Genomic DNA, 18,314 nt, shown 5'->3' with positions numbered 1-18,314 from the left:
GTTTAAAAATGATGGTATTGTTGTTGGTGGTGGAGGAAGGTTAGGGGAGGTAAGAAGAAGGAATAAATGGAGAAATGGAAGGAAGAAGGAGCACTTGAAGAAGAAAGAGAGAAAGGGGAGAGCGATATTGGTAGTGAAGGAAGGGAAGGGGAGATAAGAAAGAGGAAGAAATGAAGGAAAAACATGAGAAACTTGAAAAAAGGAGAAGGAAAATTTGGAGGAGAAAAAGTGAGAGAAAGGGAGGGAAATTGGTAGTGGTGAAGGAAGGGAATGGTAGGTACGAAGGAGGGGTAAATTTTCAGATTAGGACCCAACTCACACTGGTGGACGAGACTATTGTTTTCTGGTAGTTTTCGGTGTGCTGTGAAATACTCTGCTGACTGTTTCTGTCGCAAACCATTAAATCACACACACAAAAAAACTTTTCAAAGCGTGTTGAACACCCGCCGCCAAAGCCGCAAAAATAGCTCGCAGAGAAGTTTAACTTGGAAACCCGTGGAAAATCGAGGGTTTTGGGTGGGGGAGCGTATTTAAACTACTGCAACCGAACTTTCCATAACCTCCTAACCAGGGCTCCCCCCTCCCTGTATATGCGACTTATTTCTGCGGTCGCGGCCGCCGCAACCCTACAGTCCCTCCTACCACCACCACCATGAAGGCCGCGAGCGGGCGCGACTGACGTAGATATTTACGACAATTTTTTTTTTTATATTACAAGAAAAAGTGATTTGCAACGGCAAAGAAATACGGCAATGTGTTGTATGGACACTAAACCCTTCACTGAGCACCAAGGCATTCGTGGCTGTGAGTTGGGTCTTAATCTGAAATAATACCGAAGGAGGAAGAGATGGAGGAAAGACATTAAAGAAATGGAAGGATGAGGGAGGAGGAGTTAGAGGAGAGAGAGAGAGAGAGAGAAGAGGAGGGAAAGCTGAAGGTGGTCAATGAATGGAGGAGAGGAAAGAGATATAAGAGGGAGGAAAAAATTGAGGAAAGATGAGAGGAAAGAGGAAGAGGAGGTAAAAGAATTGGAGAGAAGAAAGGAGGAAAGATCAAATGGGAAGTGATGGAGGAGGAAGAAAAAGAAGGGAAGGGAGAAAAAGAGAAGAGACAAAAGATAATAAAGGAGGGAAAAATGGGAGAAAGAAAAGGAGAGATTCTGTTTCTTGGAGGTAAATCTCTCTCTCTCTCTCTCTCTCTCTCTCTCTCTCTCTCTCTCTCTCTCTCTCTCTCTCTCTCTCTCTCTCTCTCTCTCTCTCTCTCTCTCTCCTATTCACCCATTTTTCTCACGTAATTCTTTTTTTTCTTCTCTCTCTTGTTTTCCTTTTTTTCTAATTTTCTTCCTCCTAATTTTTCCTCCTCCCATTTTTCTCTCCTCTGTATTTCTTCCTCCTCTCTCACGATTGGCTGCCCGTTCTTATTTTTTTCTCCATTTCTTTTTGCCAATCTATCTTCTTTTTTATACGGACGATTGTGTTTTCCTCCATCCCTCTTCCCTTTCTCTTCCTTTCCTTTCCTTTTCTTTCTTTTCCTGTCCTTTTCTTTTCTTTTCGTTTCCTCTCTTTTCCTTTTTTTCTTTATTTTCCTTTCCTTTTTTTCTTTTCGTTTCCTCTCTTTTCCTTTTTTTCTTTATTTTCCTTTCCTTTTTTTCTTTTCGTTTCCTCTCTTTTCCTTTTCTTTCCCTTCGCTACCTTTAATGTATTTTCCCATCCACTTCTGCTCTGTCGGTTCTTTTTCTCTTCTTTCCTCTTCTCCGTTCTTTTCTTCTCTTCGTTCTTCTCCTTTTCTTTACTCTCTTCTTCTGCTCTTCTGTCCTAACCCGCTTTTTCTCCTCTCTTCTCTTCTCTTCACTTTTCTCTTCTCATCTATTCTTTTCTCCTCTCTTTTCTTTACTTTATTCTTCCTTTCTCTTCTCTCTAGTTCTTGCACGTATTTCCTATTCCTCTTTTTCAATCCTTGCCTCACATTTTTACTTTTTCCTCTTCTGCAATTTCTCTCTATCTCTCTCCCCTCTTCTCTCTTTCTCTCTTTTTATTCGATACTTATCTTTCGTTTTCTTTTACTCTCCTTTCCTTCAACTAAAGATCCTTATCCTCGTTTTTCTTCTCTCGTATGTCTTTTCTTTTTTTCCTCTTTCCTCTTTATTTCTTTTCTCTTCCCTCTGATGCTTCCCTCTCCTCCTCTCCTCTTGTTGTTTTTTCTAATCTTCCTTTTCCATTGTCCTTTATTTTCATGTCTTCTCTCTCTCTCTCTCTCTCTCTCTCTCTCTCTCTCTCTCTCTCTCTCTCTCTCTCTCTCTCTCTCTCTCTCTCTCTCTCTCTCTCTCTCTCTCTCTCTCTCTCTCTCTCTCTCTCTCTCTCTCTCTCTCTCTCTCTCTCTCTCTCTCTCTCTCTCTCTCTCTCTCTCTCTCTCTCTCTCTCTCTCTCTCTCTCTCTCTCTCTCTCTCTCTCTCTCTCTCTCTCTCTCTCTCTCTCTCTCTCTCTCTCTCTCTCTCTCTCTCTCTCTCTCTCTCTCTCTCTCTCTCTCTCTCTCTCTCTCTCTCTCTCTCTCTCATCATTAGCTATCCTCACACAAATCTTTCCTTTTCTTCTCTTTTCTTTCAACTCTCACCTCTTCCTCTCCCTTTTACTCATTCTTTATCCCTCCATTACAACCCCCAATCTCTGTCTATCTAACCGTCTATCTATCTACCTGTCTATCTATATATCTATCTATCTTCGCCATTATTTTCAGCCCACAGGGACGTAAGTATTAATAGCTCTCGTTCTTTATCCCTTTCTTGGTTGAGTGCTCTGTTGCAAAATGTTCCACTTCTTCGTCCCTGGTAGTTAGTGGAGGGTTCGATTCTCATACCCCCCCCCCCCCCATCCCACCTTGAGGCTTTGCTAGTTTTGTCTCTTATTATTTTGCTTCCGCCTTTCCCCTGTTTGACTTTTATTCACGTTCTTTTTTTATTCCTTTGTCTTCTGTTCTATTAATTTTTCTTCTCTCTCTCTCTCCCTCTTTCTCTCTCTCTTTTCTCTCTCTCTCTCTCTCTCTCTCTCTCTCTCTCTCTCTCTCTCTCTCTCTCTCTCTCTCTCTCTCTCTCTCTCTCTCTCTCTCTCTCTCTCTCTCTTGTTTTTCTTTTTTTCTAATTTTCTTCCTCCTAATTTTTCCTCCTCCTATTTCTCTCCCCTATATTTCTTCCTCCTCTCTCGCGATTGGCTGCCCGTTCTTATTTTTTTCTCCATTTCTTTTTGCCAGTCTATCTTCTCCTTCTCCTCTATTCTCTCCTCACTTCAATTCTTTGCATGTGTTTTCCAATTCTTATTTTTAATCCTTGCCTTGACCCACTGCAGCCACCCAGCCGCCGGCCAGCATGTTGTCCTGCTCAGGCGTGACGAAACACCTGTGACCAACCGTTTATTATTATTATTATTATTTTATTATTATTATAGCCTCGTATACATCACCAAAATATCCAGTAAACCACACCATAGAAGAAGCATAGTCGAGGATTGGCCTAATATGTGAAATAAAAACCTCTCTCATAAAATCTGGAGTTCTACAAATTGTTCCCTTAACCCGGTAGCTGTGGGGGTCATGTTTCTTAGGTTAGGTTAGGTTAGGAGGCCCCTCTAAGTAAAATAATGAGAAAGAATCATCACTCACGCAAACCATTTCATAATATATATCAACGCATGTGTGATCAGTTTATGCATCATCTATTTTGGGAGGTTTATATCATGGCAGAAATTTGCCCCATCGCTGGTACACGGTAAAGCCACAAATTTGGCCCGTCGCTGCTTCCGGGTTAGGAATACTATAGCTTACCTGTGCCCGCCTGGCCTCACCTGACCCACCTGACCCTCGCCTCCCTCCACAGGTGACAACGACCCTCACTTCGTGGTCCAGGTGCCAGGCATGCCGCTGCCCCTCTGCTTCGACATCCACGCCTCCCACGGCAGCGCCCTAACCCTTATCCGGGACCCACACTCAGGTAAGGCACCCACGCACGCACGCACGCGTATATTTACGTATAAACACATAGGCTACAATCATATATTATTCTCCCGCTTTTTTTTTCTTTCACATATTTCCTTCATTCTTTCTTTCTTTCGCTCTCTTCTTTTCTTCTTTCATTATTTTCTTTCTTTTTTCTCTCTTTCACTCCCACACCTTTCTTTCTTTCTTTCTTTCCTTTCATTCTTTCTCTGTATCTCCCCCTACACACCCCTTCCATACACACACACACACACACACACACACACACACACACACACACACACACACACAAAAGCGCACATATTCTCTCTTTCTGACCTACTTTCTCTCTCTCTCTCTCTCTCTCTCTCTCTCTCTCTCTCTCTCTCTCTCTCTCTCTCTCTCTCTCTCTCTCTCTCTCTCTCTCTCTCTCTCTCTCTCTCTCTCTCTCTCTCTCACCCTTCAATCACCCTTCAATCCCACACACACCTAACACACGTCGTTTGATCATATACTTCTTTTTAACACAAACAAGAACACGTACACTTGCAAATGTTCACGAGAGGCAGACGACGATGAGAGGAAGACGAGTACCGGAGCGTTGTGGACTCTTTCATCTCGGTCTCTCTCAGTGAACCCGAGTCTGATATTCTTGGAAGCTTTTAGCGCGGGACGATCCTTGAAATCTCTTAAACAGAAAGCTGAAACTACTGCCACTTGGTTAATAAAAGTAGGTGTGTAAAGAAAAGGAGAGCCACGTGTACCTATAAGTTGAAACAAGAAATCTCGCTGGGAGTTTAAAGCATGTGAGGAAATTACGAGTGAGAAGAAGAAACGAATAAAATGACTTACAGAAAACCGAGATTATGAGAGAACACACTACCACTTCGTAAATAAGAGCACATGTGTAAAGAAAAGGAAAGTCAAGTGTATAAGTTTAAACAAGAAATCTCGCTGGGAGTTTAAAGCATGTGAGAAAATTACGAGTGAGAAGAAGAAACGAATAAAATGACTTACAGAAAACCGAGATTATGAGAGAACACACTACCACTTCGTAAATAAGAACATGTGTAAAGAAAAGGTGAGCCACGTGTATAAGTCAAAACAAGAAATCTCGCTGGGAGTTTAAAGCATGTGAGGAAATTACGAGTGAGAAGAAGAAACGAATAAAATGACAAGAAAATTATGAGAAGAGAACACACGACCACTTCGTAAATAAGAACACGTGTATAGAAGAGGAAAGTCACGTGTATAAGTAAAAAAAAAGAAATCTTGCTGGGAGTTTGATTCATGTGAGGGAATTGCGAGTTATCATTCTTGGGAAAAGGAAAACGAAAAAAATAACTTAAAAATTAGATGACGAGAGAAGTTAGAAGTTAGAAGTCAAGAATAAGCCACGTATAGAAGTCAAAAAAAGATATCTTGCTAGGAGTTTGATTCATGTGAGGGAGTAATGAGCAAGTATCAGTTTTGAGAGAAAGAAAAACGAAAAAAAATACTCACAGAAAACTAAGAATACGAGAGAACACACTACCTCTTCGTAAATAAAAGAACATATATAAGGAAATGGAAAGTCACGTGTATAAGTCAAAAAAAGAAATCGTGCTGGAAGTTTGATTCATGTGAAGGAATTGCGAGTTAAGTTATCATTCTTGGGAAAGGGAAAACGAAAAAAATAACTTAAAAATTAGATGACGAGAGAAGTTAAAAGTTAGAAGTCAAGAATAAGTCACGTATAGAAGTCAAAAAAAGATATCTTGCTGGAAGTTTGATTCATGTGAGGGAATTATGTGCAAGTTATTAGTTTTGAGAAAAGGAAAACGTAGAAAAAACTTACAGAAAACTAGATGACGAGAGAAGTTAAAAGTTAGAAGTCAAGAATAAGTCACGTGTATAAGTTAAAAAAAGAAATCGTGCTGGAAGTTTGATTCATGTGAAGGAATTATGTGCAAGTTATCAGTTTTGAGAGAAAGAAAAACGTAGAAAAAAATTACAGAAAACTAGGAATACGAGAGAACACACTGCTTCTTCGTAAATAAAAGAACATATATAAGGAAATGGACAGTCATGTGTGAAAGTCATGAAAGAAATCTTGCTGGAAGTTAAGCTAATGAATTGCGAGGAAGTTACCGTTCTTGGGAAAAGGAAAACGAAAAAAATAACTTCAAACTAAGATTACGAGAGAAGTTACGAGTAAGTTCTCAGTCTTGGGGGAAGAAGAAAACGATTAAAAATACCGAAGAAAATTAAGATTACGAGAGAAGTTACGAGGAAGTTCTCAGTTTTTTGGGAAGAAGAAAACGATTAAAAATACCGAAGAAAATTAAGATTACGAGAGAAGTTACGAGGAAGTTCTCAGTTTTGGGGGAAGAAGAAAACGATTAAAAATACCGAAGAAAATTAAGATTACGAGAGAAGTTACGAGGAAGTTCTCAGTCTTGGGGGAAGAAGAAAACGATTAAAAATACCGAAGAAAATTAAGATTACGAGAGAAGTTACGAGGAAGTTCTCAGTCTTGGGGGAAGAAGAAAACGATTAAAAATACCGAAGAAAATTAAGATTACGAGAGAAGTTACGAGTAAGTTCTCAGTCTTGGGGGAAGAAGAAAACGATTAAAAATACCGAAGAAAATTAAGATTACGAGAGAAGTTACGAGGAAGTTCTCAGTCTTGGGGGAAGAAGAAAACGAATAAAAATACCGAAGAAAACAGATTACGAGAGAAATTACGAGGATCTAATTCTTTGGGGATGAAGGAAAACGAAAAAATAACTTAGAGAGACTGTGAAAGATATTACGATCAAATTCTCAGTCTTGGAAGAAGGAAAATGAAAACTAAAAGAATATTACGATCGTGTTTTCTTTCCATCAAGGGAGGCATTCAAGAGCATTAAACAGAGACGCTAAAAAGAGCTCGCTACATGTATATATTGTTGTCCAGCTGTCTCTTTTCCCGTTCACTCATTTAATTTGTTCTTTCTTCCTTCCTCACTTCTCTCTCTCTCTCTCTCTCTCTCTCTCTCTCTCTCTCTCTCTCTCTCTCTCTCTCTCTCTCTCTCTCTCTCTCTCTCTCTCTCTCTCTCTCTCTCTCTCTCTTCCTTCTTGTAAATATTAGTCTCCCTCTTTTTTTCATTTCACATTTTTTCTTCCTTCCTCGCTTTCTTTCATTTCTTCCTTCCTTCTTTCTTTTTTTTCTTTCTTGCATATATTATTCTCCCTCTTTCTTTTTCTTCCTTTCACTTTTTTCTTTCTTTCTTTCTTTCTTTCTTTCTTTCTCTCTTTCACTCTGCTTTCTGTCCTTCCTTCTTTCTTTCTCTTTTTTTCTTTTTTTCTTGCATATATTATTCTCCCTCAGTATATTTCTTCCTTTCACTTATTTCATTCGTTCTTTCTTCCTTCCTCTCTTTCTATTTATTTTTCATAATTTTCTTTCTTTCCTTCTCTCTCTTCCTTCCCTCCCTCCTACGCCGTGATGTAATTCTCGCATTCAAAAGATGTCTCGTGATAGCGTGAAAGGGAAAGTTTTTTCAGCAATAGCCGTCGCCTTGATTAATTAAGGGCAGAAAAAAAAGTTTAGAGATGGAATACAATATATAGTTTCAACTCAACCCTTTAGGGAAAAAAAAGTGAAAAAGTTTGATGAATTTCCACGTGTGTGTGTGTGTGTGTGTGTGTGTGTGTGTGTTCTAATTAAGTGAGTATCTGAGTCAATAATTAATTAGTCTAGACGACAGACAGGTGCGGCCACGCTCTTTCTTCAGGTAAAAAGAAAACACTTCATTAACTTTCTCATCGCTTGTCTCGAGGGGAAAAAATTCTCATTTATTTGTTTTTTCTCATTAAGTTGTTTCCGACTCCCGTTTTCTTTGACTAACTGGTGTTTTGTTTATCTTGAAGTCTACCGTCAACACACATACTCCCAGACGTAATTAAATCGTTCTTCGTTTGTTTATCTATTCATTCAGTCTTTGCTACACTTTATTACTGTTTTAACGTCTACTCTCAAAGATTTATTCCCTAGCATAATATTATATTGTTCTTTGTTTATTTATATATTTATAAATTCAATATTTTTTTGTAGCCTTGTTACATTTTTATTTTAATGATCTTTACTTTATTTTTTCCAGTTTGTTTATTTAGTCGATTTCAAAACTTTTATTTCTAGTCTTACTATTTTACTTGTTCTTTTTTTTCTCTATTTATTTTATCTTTTTTGTGCAGCCTTATTAAACTTTTTCTTTACTGATCTTAACTACTTTATTTTTAAGTCTATTTGTTTTATCATTTATTCGATTTCAAACTTTTATTTCCACTCATTATTAAATTTTTGACAAATCTTTTTGTTTAATTACCTGGATACGTTTTTCTTTGTTTTTATTGCCGAATGTTTGCCTAAAGTTAATTATCTCTGACTAGTTTCCTTTTTATTTAATTATATATTTTTTTTATTTAATTACGTGGATACTCTTTTCTTGTTTTTATTGCTGAATGTTTGCCTAAAGTTAATTATCTCTGACTAGTTTCCTTTTTATTTAATTCTATTTTTTTTTTATTTAATTACGTGGATACTCTTTTCTTGTTTTTTTTTTTTGAATGCCTGAATAAGTTAATTATCTCTGACTAGTTTCCTTTTTATTTAATTCTATTTTTTTTTATTTAATTACGTGGATACTCTTTTCTTGTTTTTATTGCTGAATGTTTTCCTAAAGCTAACCATCTCTGACTAAATGACTAAATGATCGTTACTTCCTAATTTTTGTTGCTGAGACTTAACCATAATCTTTGACTAAATTTCTCTTTATTGATTTATCCCGTTTATTTTCCATTCTTATATTTCTGCAACGCCGATGGATAGTAATTTCCTTGCAGCACATCATAGAGCATACCTCCAGCTCGCATTTCTTCCATTATGAGGTAGAAGAAAAGAATATATAACTCATTTGGCTTCTCTTCCTTACTTCTTGATAGGAACAGCGGTTAGCGGGCATTATGTTGTATGTTGTATGCTTCCTTTGATGTGAAAAAGAAAACGGAATTAATTCAGCTCCTCCTCTCTTAGGGATTCTTATATACCTTGTTACATTCTTGAGGGCGAGAGTTTACATTTTTTCTTCATCATCGTTAGACTTTTTACACACGTATTATGATTTAGAGTGAAAATATCTGACGAGGAAATTAATTTAGCTCTTTCTTTACTTAGTTTCTTTCTTTCCATCTTTCTCCAACACACACCCTTCCCACACACACACACACACACACACACACACACACACACACACACACACGCGGACATTATCTCGCTTTCTTTTCTCTTTTTTGTTTTTTTCTTCCTTTTTAACATTTTTGGGAATAACGAATTTCTGTTGTTGTTTTATAATGTTCCTTTTTGCAACGTTAACTGTTTCACACATGTTATGATCTAGGGTGAAATTATCTGAAGCTAAAATTAATATAACTCTTCTATGCTTTTTTTTTATTTTTTATTTTTATTTTTTGGGGAAAGACGATTTCTTCTTTTTTGTTTCAATGTTTTGTTTTTGGAACGGTAACTTTTCCTCACCTACTATTATGATCTAGGGTAAAATTTATCTAACTCCTTTTCCCCTCTGTTTTTCTTTGTCTTTTAATATTATTTTTTTGGGGGGGTCAATTTTTATTTATTTATTCATTTAGATTTTTTTTTTTAACGTACACTCACACTCGACTCAAGAACCACAATTTAATCTGTTATTTTCATTTACCTGCTCCTGATATACCTTTAATTTAGATGACAGTCTCTCTCTCTCTCTCTCTCTCTCTCTCTCTCTCTCTCTCTCTCTCTCTCTCTCTCTCTCTCTCTCTCTCTCTCTCTCTCTCTCTCTCTCTCTCTCTCTCTCTCTCTCTCTCTCTCTCTTGTGACTCCGACTCCCGACTCCAGCCTTACCCCTCTTGTAAGACCATTAAACATCCATTAAACCTATCTTCAATTAAACCAATCCTCATCCATGAAACCTGTCTTCATTTAAACCTCTATCCTCATCCATTAAGCCTATCTTCATTTAAATTTATCTTCATTGCAACCTATCTTCTTTTCAACCTATCTTCATTTAAACCTATCTTTATTTAAACCAATCTTCATTTAAACCTAATCTTCATTTAAACCCATCTTTATTTCAACCAATCTTCATTTAAACCCATCTTTATTTCAACCCATCTTCATTTAAACCTCTCTCTCTCTCTCTCTCTCTCTCTCTCTCTCTCTCTCTCTCTCTCTCTCTCTCTCTCTCTCTCTCTCTCTCTCTCTCTCTCTCTCTCTCTCTCTCTCTCTCTCTCTCTCTCTCTCTCTCTCTCTCTCTCTCTCTCTCTCTCTCTCCAGAACTTGTAATTTCTATTCTTGGGTGTCCACTTTCCCCCTCTATAGATAATTACTTTACGACAATCATTGCTATTTTTTGTCGTTTTTTCGAAGAACTGCTCCAATTCCAACTTTTTTCAGCTTTTTTCAACAAGGGGGCGCTTCGTTCTCAATTAATCCTACAACCTATATATGTTTTCATTAACAAGAAGAAGGGGAAACTTAATCTTCCACTGCATAGGAATAATTTTTTCAGTTATATTTCAGTCCACTTTTTTTTTTTGTAACAAGGGAGGTCTTCTTCACTAATTAATCTTATAAGTAATACACGCTTCCGTAAATAAAATAAAAATACAATAAAATAAAGCACTTCTCAACTACCAAGGGTGATGAGTCGGATATAAAAATTCCGACTCCAGGAAATTTCAAGATTGCGACTCCCGACACCCGACTCCCGACTCCAGCCTTACCCCCCTTATAAGACCATTCAACATCCAATAAACCTATCTTCATTTAAACCTATCTTCATTTAAACCTACCTTCATTTAAACCTATCTTCCTTTAAACCTACCTTCATTTAAACCTATCTTCCTTTAAACCTACCTTCATTTAAACCCATCTTCATTTAAACCTACCTTCATTTAAACCTATCTTCATTTAAACCTATCTTCCTTTAAACCTATCTTCATTTAAACCTACCTTCATTTAAACCTATCTTCATTTAAACCTATCTTCATTTAAACCTATCTTCATTTAAACCTATCTTCCTTTAAACCTATCTTCATTTAAACCTACCTTCATTTAAACCTATCTTCATTTAAACCTATCTTCATTTAAACCTATCTTCATTTAAACCTATCTTCATTTAAACCTACCTTCATTTAAACCTACCTTCATTTAAACCTATCTTCATTTAAACCTATCTTCATTTAAACCTACCTTCATTTAAACCTACCTTCATTTAAACCTATCTTCATTTAAACCTATCTTCATTTAAACCTACCTTCATTTAAACCTATCTTCATTTAAACCTATCTTCATTTAAACCTATCTTCATTTAAACCTACCTTCATTTAAACCCATCTTCATTTAAACCTACCTTCATTTAAACCTATCTTCATTTAAACCTATCTTCATTTAAACCTACCTTCATTTAAACCCATCTTCATTTAAACCTACCTTCATTTAAACCTACCTTCATTTAAACCCATCTTCATTTAAACCTATCTTCATTTAAACCTACCTTCATTTAAACCTATCTTCATTTAAACCTACCTTCATTTAAACCTACCTTCATTTAAACCTATCTTCATTTAAACCTACCTTCATTTAAACCTACCTTCATTTAAACCTATCTTCATTTAAACCCATCTTCATTTAAACCTACCTTCATTTAAACCTATCTTCCTTTAAACCTACCTTCATTTAAACCTATCTTCATTTAAACCTATCTTCCTTTAAACCTACCTTCATTTAAACCTATCTTCATTTAAACCTACCTTCATTTAAACCTATCTTCATTTAAACCTATCTTCCTTTAAACCTACCTTCATTTAAACCTATCTTCATTTAAACCTACCTTCATTTAAACCTATCTTCCTTTAAACCTACCTTCATTTAAACCTATCTTCATTTAAACCTATCTTTATTTCAACCTATCCTTATTTCAACCTATATTCATTTAAACCTATCTTCATTTAAACCTATCTTCAGTTAAACCTATCTTCATTTAAACATGTATCCTCATCCATTAAACCTATCTTCATTTCAACATAGACTTATTTCAACCTATCTTCATTTCAACCTATCTTCATTTCAACCTATCTTCATTTCAACATAGACTTATTTCAACCTATCTTCATTTCAACCTATCTTCATTTCAACCTATCTTCATTTCAACATAGACTTATTTCAACCTATCTTCATTTCAACCTATCTTCATCCACCAAGGCTATCAATTAAACCTGTACATTAATTAAACTCCTCTTCAGGTCCACCGGAACAAACCAACATTAAAAAATCTCTCTCTCTCTCTCTCTCTCTCTCTCTCTCTCTCTCTCTCTCTCTCTCTCTCTCTCTCTCTCTCTCTCTCTCTCTCTCTCTCTCTCTCTCTCTCTCTCTCTCTCTCTCTCTCTCTCTCTCTCTCTCTCTCTCTCTCTCTCTCTCTCTCCCCAGCACGTGCCATTATTTTTCCGTCAGTAAAGTTTAAATTCAACTCTTTTTTAGCCAATTATTTCCGACCCTTGATTTCTGAAACGCCATAAGCTTGTAATCATTAAATAAGCTGAAGTGGAGTACGGTTGGTATAAAAACAACAACCGCTGAATAGATAAATAAATAAACAAATAACAGAAAGCATGACCTCTTTTCTGCCTCTTGTTCTTTTTTCTTTTGTTTGGAGCAGCGTCTAGCGGGCTTTTTTTTGTAGGGGGAGAAGGTTGTAGTATTTATTTATTCCCCTTGAGCTGCCTCCCTTCTGTAAAAAATAAAACTGTCGTGTGGAAATATGCTTCGAAATAGACTGCATAATAAAACAAAACGGGAATCCAATTAGTCATAGGAAATGAGAGTCGGGCAAAAGCTTACTGGCATATTTTTGAATCCATGAGAGAAAAGAAACACACACAAAGGTAAATCCTGTACATGTGTAACTATTCGTCAGTCCTGTGCGCTTGGTTATTCTGAATCGAGGAAAACATACGTAGAAAATTGAGGAACATGACATGGTAGGGAAGCGTACAGGTAAAACAAACATACACACGCACAAACACATTCAAATGCACACACACAGACTTGGCTTCCTTTTCCCTCGTACACAAAAGTAAATTCCCTCTCTACGCGGGTAATTGTTCTTCCGTTCTGCACGCTGCGTTACTCTGAATTGAGGAATCTATGCGTGGAGAACAGAAGAAAAAACAAGGTAGGGAAGTGTACAGGTAAAACACACACACACACACACACACTACGGCCCGGTAGCTCAGGGGTAGAGCGTCTGGCTCACAGCCAGAAGGACCGGGGTTCGATTCCCCGGCCGGGTGAAGATAAGTTGGGTTTATCTTCTTTCACATGTAGCTCCTGTTCACCTAGCAGTGAGTAGGTACGCGACGTCAGGCAAGGAGTTGTGACCTCGTTGTCGCGCTGCAAGGCTTCACGACCAAACAGGCGGCGATTCGAGCCCCTCTCAGGCCGGATTCTTTTCATGGAGTAAGAGAGGTTACTGTCCCCCCTTGAGCAAGGTGTGTGGTGTGTGAGGTCCTGGCAGTACCCAGAGATCGACGATAATGAGCATGCACTTGCTCATGTCGGGAGGGTGCCTGCTGGCGAAAGTGAGTCCCACTCTTGATCAGGCCGTGGTGAATTACACACACACACACACACACACACACACGCGCGCGCACAAACAACATAATAAAACAAGAATAAGAATGAATGACGAATAAAATTAATAAAGGATAACAATCACACACCAACAAAAAACAAAGTAGAGAAAAACATGACCCAACACAAACGAATCAGTAAACATAAAATAAATAAACATCATGGCAAAAAAAACAACACAAACAAACAGCCAAAGGAAACATAATAAAAAACCCAAAACAACTCCCTAATACACGGTCTTTTATTTGTTTCTGTACCAAACCTAACCTGACCTAACTGTCTAATGCAAGGCTCTTATTGTTTCTGTACCTAACCTGACCTAACTGTCTAATGCAAGGCTCTTATTGTTTCTGTACCTAACCTGACCTAACTGTCTAATGCAAGGCTCTTATTGTTTCTGTACCTAACGTAACCTAACTGTCTAATGCAAGGCCTTTTACTTTTTCTGTACCTAACCTAACCTAATTGTCTAATGCAAGGCCTTTTATATGTCGCTGTACCTGACCTAATCTAAACTAACCTAAACTGTCTAACGCAAGGCATATTTCTGTATTTCCTTTGAGCATCCTCCCCTGAAGCTCCCCTAAAACAATTAATATCTTGTCCTTTTTCTTCTCCCTCAATGCTTTCACTTTCATTTTCTCTTTCTCGGAGTCTCAGGTGTTTTGACGCTCCCCTAAAACAATTAATACCTTGTCTTCCTCCTTCTTCTCCGTCATTGCTTTCATTTTCATTTTCCCTTTGTGTGTGTCTCAGGTGTTTTGGGGCCGCTGAACAGGTAGCCAATAGAGTGACCATCCCTCCCTCTCTACCTGTATCGTTTCTTATAGAAGTAAAAATAATACATAATAATTATACCTATCTCTCAACCTGTTTCGTGTCCTCTAATGATAATATCAAGACCAAATAATAATAATAATAACTACCTCTCTACCTGTTTCGTCTCTTCTAATGATGAAAATACCAAATGATGATAACTAAAAACTAAATAAATTGGATTCTAGGTGTGTTGGTGAACGGCGAGGTGACAGAGGCGGTGGGGCGACCCGGCAACACTTACTTCACCACCATCTTCATCTCCCTCGCCGGCGTCAACTTCACCATCACCACCACGGACGTGAAGGTGGACTGTCTGGACGCTCACGGACACCCCACGGTACGTACGTCAGTCTTTACCATAGTTTGGGCCCACGAACTGCATGGGGTTGTTCCAGAGGGTCCATTCTACATCTCTGTCAAGTCAAAAGGCTATAACACTGGGCAAATTTTCCGTGGATCTTCAGTCAAACCACGATTTCCGCTGACGTGGTGCTCATATTTCCGTGGTTTTCTGACGTGTCCACGATCTTCCAAAGCTACGGTAGATTTCACTGAAGGACGACGGTATTACTCATCATCATCATCAGCAGCAATAACACGAAACAAATGAGAACCACGCCAGCGGAAATCGTGGTTTGACTGAAGATCCATAGAAAATTAGCCCAGTGTAATAGTCTCTTAATTTGGTCTTTTGCTCTCGTTCGTGGTGGCCTAAATTCTTTCCTTTGTTATCGTTTATTTTGCCTTCGTTCTTTTCTTTGATGTTCTTATTCTGTTTCGTCTTTTTTCAGTACTTTCTTTTATGGGTTTTTTTCATCTCTGCCATTTCTGTCTCGTCCTTTACTTCCTTCCTTCGTTTTCTTTTATATTGTTTTCGTTATTTCATTCGTTCTTTTCTTTGCTTTTCTTATTCTGTTACGTCTTTTTTCAGTGTTTTCTTTTATGTTTTTTTTATCTCTGCTATTTCTGTCTCGTCCTTTAATTCCTTCCTTCGTTTTCTTTTATATCGCCTTCGTTTTTTATTCGTTCTTTTCTTTGCTCTTCTTATTCTGTTGCGTCTTTTTTCAGCGTTGTCTTTTTTTATTTTTATCTCTGCTATTTCTGTCTCGTCCTTTAATTCCTTCCTTCGTTTTCTTTTATATCGCCTTCGTTTTTTATTCGTTCTTTTCTTTGCTCTTCTTATTCTGTCACGTCTTTTTTCAGCGTTGTCTTTTTTTATTTTTATCTCTGCTATTTCTGTCTCGTCCTTTAATTCCTTCCTTCGTTTTCTTTTATATCGCCTTTGTTTTTTATTCGTTCTTTTCTTTGCTCTTCTTATTCTGTCACGTCTTTTTTCAGCGTTGTCTTATTTTTATTTTTATCTCTGCTATTTCTGTCTCGTCCTTTATTCCTTCCTCCGTTTTCTTTTATATCGCCTTCGTCTCGTCTTTCCTTTGATCTCCTTGTTCTGTTTTGTCTTTTTTACAGTTTTCCTTTCTTATGTTGGTTATGTTTTCTATTTTTATCTCGTTCTTAATTCTTCCATTCGTTTTCTTTTATATTGCCTTCGTCTCGTTCTTTCCTTTGATCTCTTTGTTCTGTTTTGTCTTTTTTACAGTTTTCCTTTCTTATGTTGGTTATGTTTTCTATTTTTTATCTCGTTTTTTATTCCTTCCTTCGTTTTCTTTTATATTGTCTTCGTCTCGTTCTTTCCTATGATCTCCTTGTTCTGTTTTTGTTTTTTTTACAGTTTTCCTTTCTTATGTTTGTCATTTTTCGCTATTTCTTTCTCGTCCGTATTTCCTTCCTTCGTTTTCTTTTATATTGACCTCGTTTCGCTCTTTCATTCGCTTTCCTTGTTCAGTTTTGTCTTTCTCAGTGTTTTGCTTTATGTTAGTTATTTTTCCTATTTATGTCTTGTCCTTAATTCCTTCATTCGTTTTCTTTCGTTTCATTCTTTTCGCTTTCGTCTCGTCTTTCCTTTTGGTCTCTTTGTTGCTTTGTCTTCATCTTAACAGCGTCTTCCTTTCTTTTGTTTGTTATCTTTCCTATTTCTTTCCGTGCTTTCCTTCTCCCTTCCTCACACTTCCTCTTTTCTATCCAATACTGCCTCCCACTCATTCCTCTCTTTTTCTCTTTTCCTGCTCTGTTATGATTTTCTAAGATGTTTTCTGCCTTCCGTTCGTTCTCTCTGCTGTTGGTTCCTTCCTCCTTTGATAATGTGTTTCATTCTTACATTTTCTCTTTTCATGTGTTCCATTTTCCAACTTTCCATTCTTTCGTTCTCTTAAAATCTCTCTCTCTCTCTCTCTCTCTCTCTCTCTCTCTCTCTCTCTCTCTCTCTCTCTCTCTCTCTCTCTCTCTCTCTCTCTCTCTCTCTCTCTCTCTCTCTCTCTCTCTCTCTCTCTCTCTCTCTCTTCAATTGTGTCCTTCCTTCGTCAAATAAATTTCTCACTTTATTCAATCTTCCCTGTACGACCTCTGTTCCTCTCTATTTTGGTCTCCTTTCTCTTTCTTTTCCTTTCCTGCGATTCCTTCCCAATAGAAATTTCAGCAAACTTCTTCCCTGGATTAATTAAAAGAGCAGCCATTAAACGCATTGAAGACACGTGATTTGGTAATTAAGTACTTTGTGAGGAGTGAATATCGACATGCAGTGGGTTTCTAGTGCTACATAATGTGCTTCGAAATGACGCAGGAGAAACTGTTGATCTCTCATGACTTCGAGTAACAGAAGTCCAACAAACGGGTTATCTCTTCTTTCCCTCCACGCCCATATTACAATCTCTCCCTTCCTAGGCCATTCCATTGAGATCAGATCAGTTCCAACAGTATCAGACAGGCAGACCCTATTCACTACGAGCTTCCAATCCACCACTTTACGGGAAGATAGGGGAAGGGGGGTAAGACGGACAAAACAGCAACTACAAAAAAAAAGACATGTCACTATCTCGATCAAGCTTTCACGACAGACCTACCAACAGTTTTCTCCAGAGCCAAAGGGAGATAAGCCTCACGCGAACCTATGCACTTAACACAAAAATTAGTCTAGAAACCACATTTGTATACTTTTGAGGTGTTTCAGGGGTTGTGGTGGCCACGTCATCGTACATAAAGTTAAGTATGCATAACAATATAATGATGTAGCAAGCTTTTATAACAAAGGATTACAGGAAACATTGCATAAATCATTAAAAGGGATAGACTGAGGTGCGAGGAGACAAGATACTGGACTTTATTAGCCATATGCCAGACAGTTTCCTATCTTTGTTGACCCAGCTACCATCTTACTCTCGTATCTGACACGGCGACCAAGTGTGGTTTTTGGCATGTTTGATTCATATGAGTTTTTTATTTTATTTTCAAGCCAACTTTTTGCTCTAACTCCTGCTACTGCGCTGTCCATGGCTGCCTCATCCCATTCCCCTCTGCTACTGACTCCCGCATATTCCCGGGGTCAAAAAGAGAAGAAAATGTTAAGGGTTTGTGAATATTTATGTGTGAGGGGTACGACAGAGCGTCAAGGGTTCCGTCTTGCCCCCAATACAAAAATTCAATGTCAAAATGTCTACCAAAAATATCCAAGGTTTGTATACCAATTTTTACGGGAAGATGGGGGAAGGGGGGTAAGACGGACAAAACAGCAACAAAAAAAAGACCTATCAAGTACACCCAAAAAACACGGACATATCCATCGTAAGCAGAAAATCATTATAACAAATATTTCAATACACAAAATCCACTTTCTTACCTCGTGCACATAACAGCAGCAAAACTCAAAACATAACTTGCTCTCTCGAAGCCGCAAGAGTGTGGCTGCCGCCGGCCCGCCGCTAATAAGGC

General features: G+C 37.8%; 1 protein-coding gene across 1 annotated transcript in view; it reads left to right on the top strand.

The window, feature by feature from the left end:
• LOC127008594 (inter-alpha-trypsin inhibitor heavy chain H1-like) overlaps positions 1–18,314 on the top strand; it is a 145,251-nt gene that overhangs the window by 97,016 nt on the left and 29,921 nt on the right. The window contains exons 15-16 of the mRNA XM_050880804.1: positions 3,866–3,979; positions 14,678–14,829. Coding sequence (XP_050736761.1) covers positions 3,866–3,979; positions 14,678–14,829 — 266 coding nt within the window. The remainder of the gene's footprint in view (positions 1–3,865; positions 3,980–14,677; positions 14,830–18,314) is intronic.

The sequence above is a fragment of the Eriocheir sinensis genome, chromosome 38 (genome assembly GCF_024679095.1).
Source record: "Eriocheir sinensis breed Jianghai 21 chromosome 38, ASM2467909v1, whole genome shotgun sequence".
NCBI classification, from domain to species: Eukaryota; Metazoa; Arthropoda; class Malacostraca; order Decapoda; family Varunidae; genus Eriocheir; species Eriocheir sinensis.
This window is presented reverse-complemented; position numbering and strand designations above follow the sequence as displayed.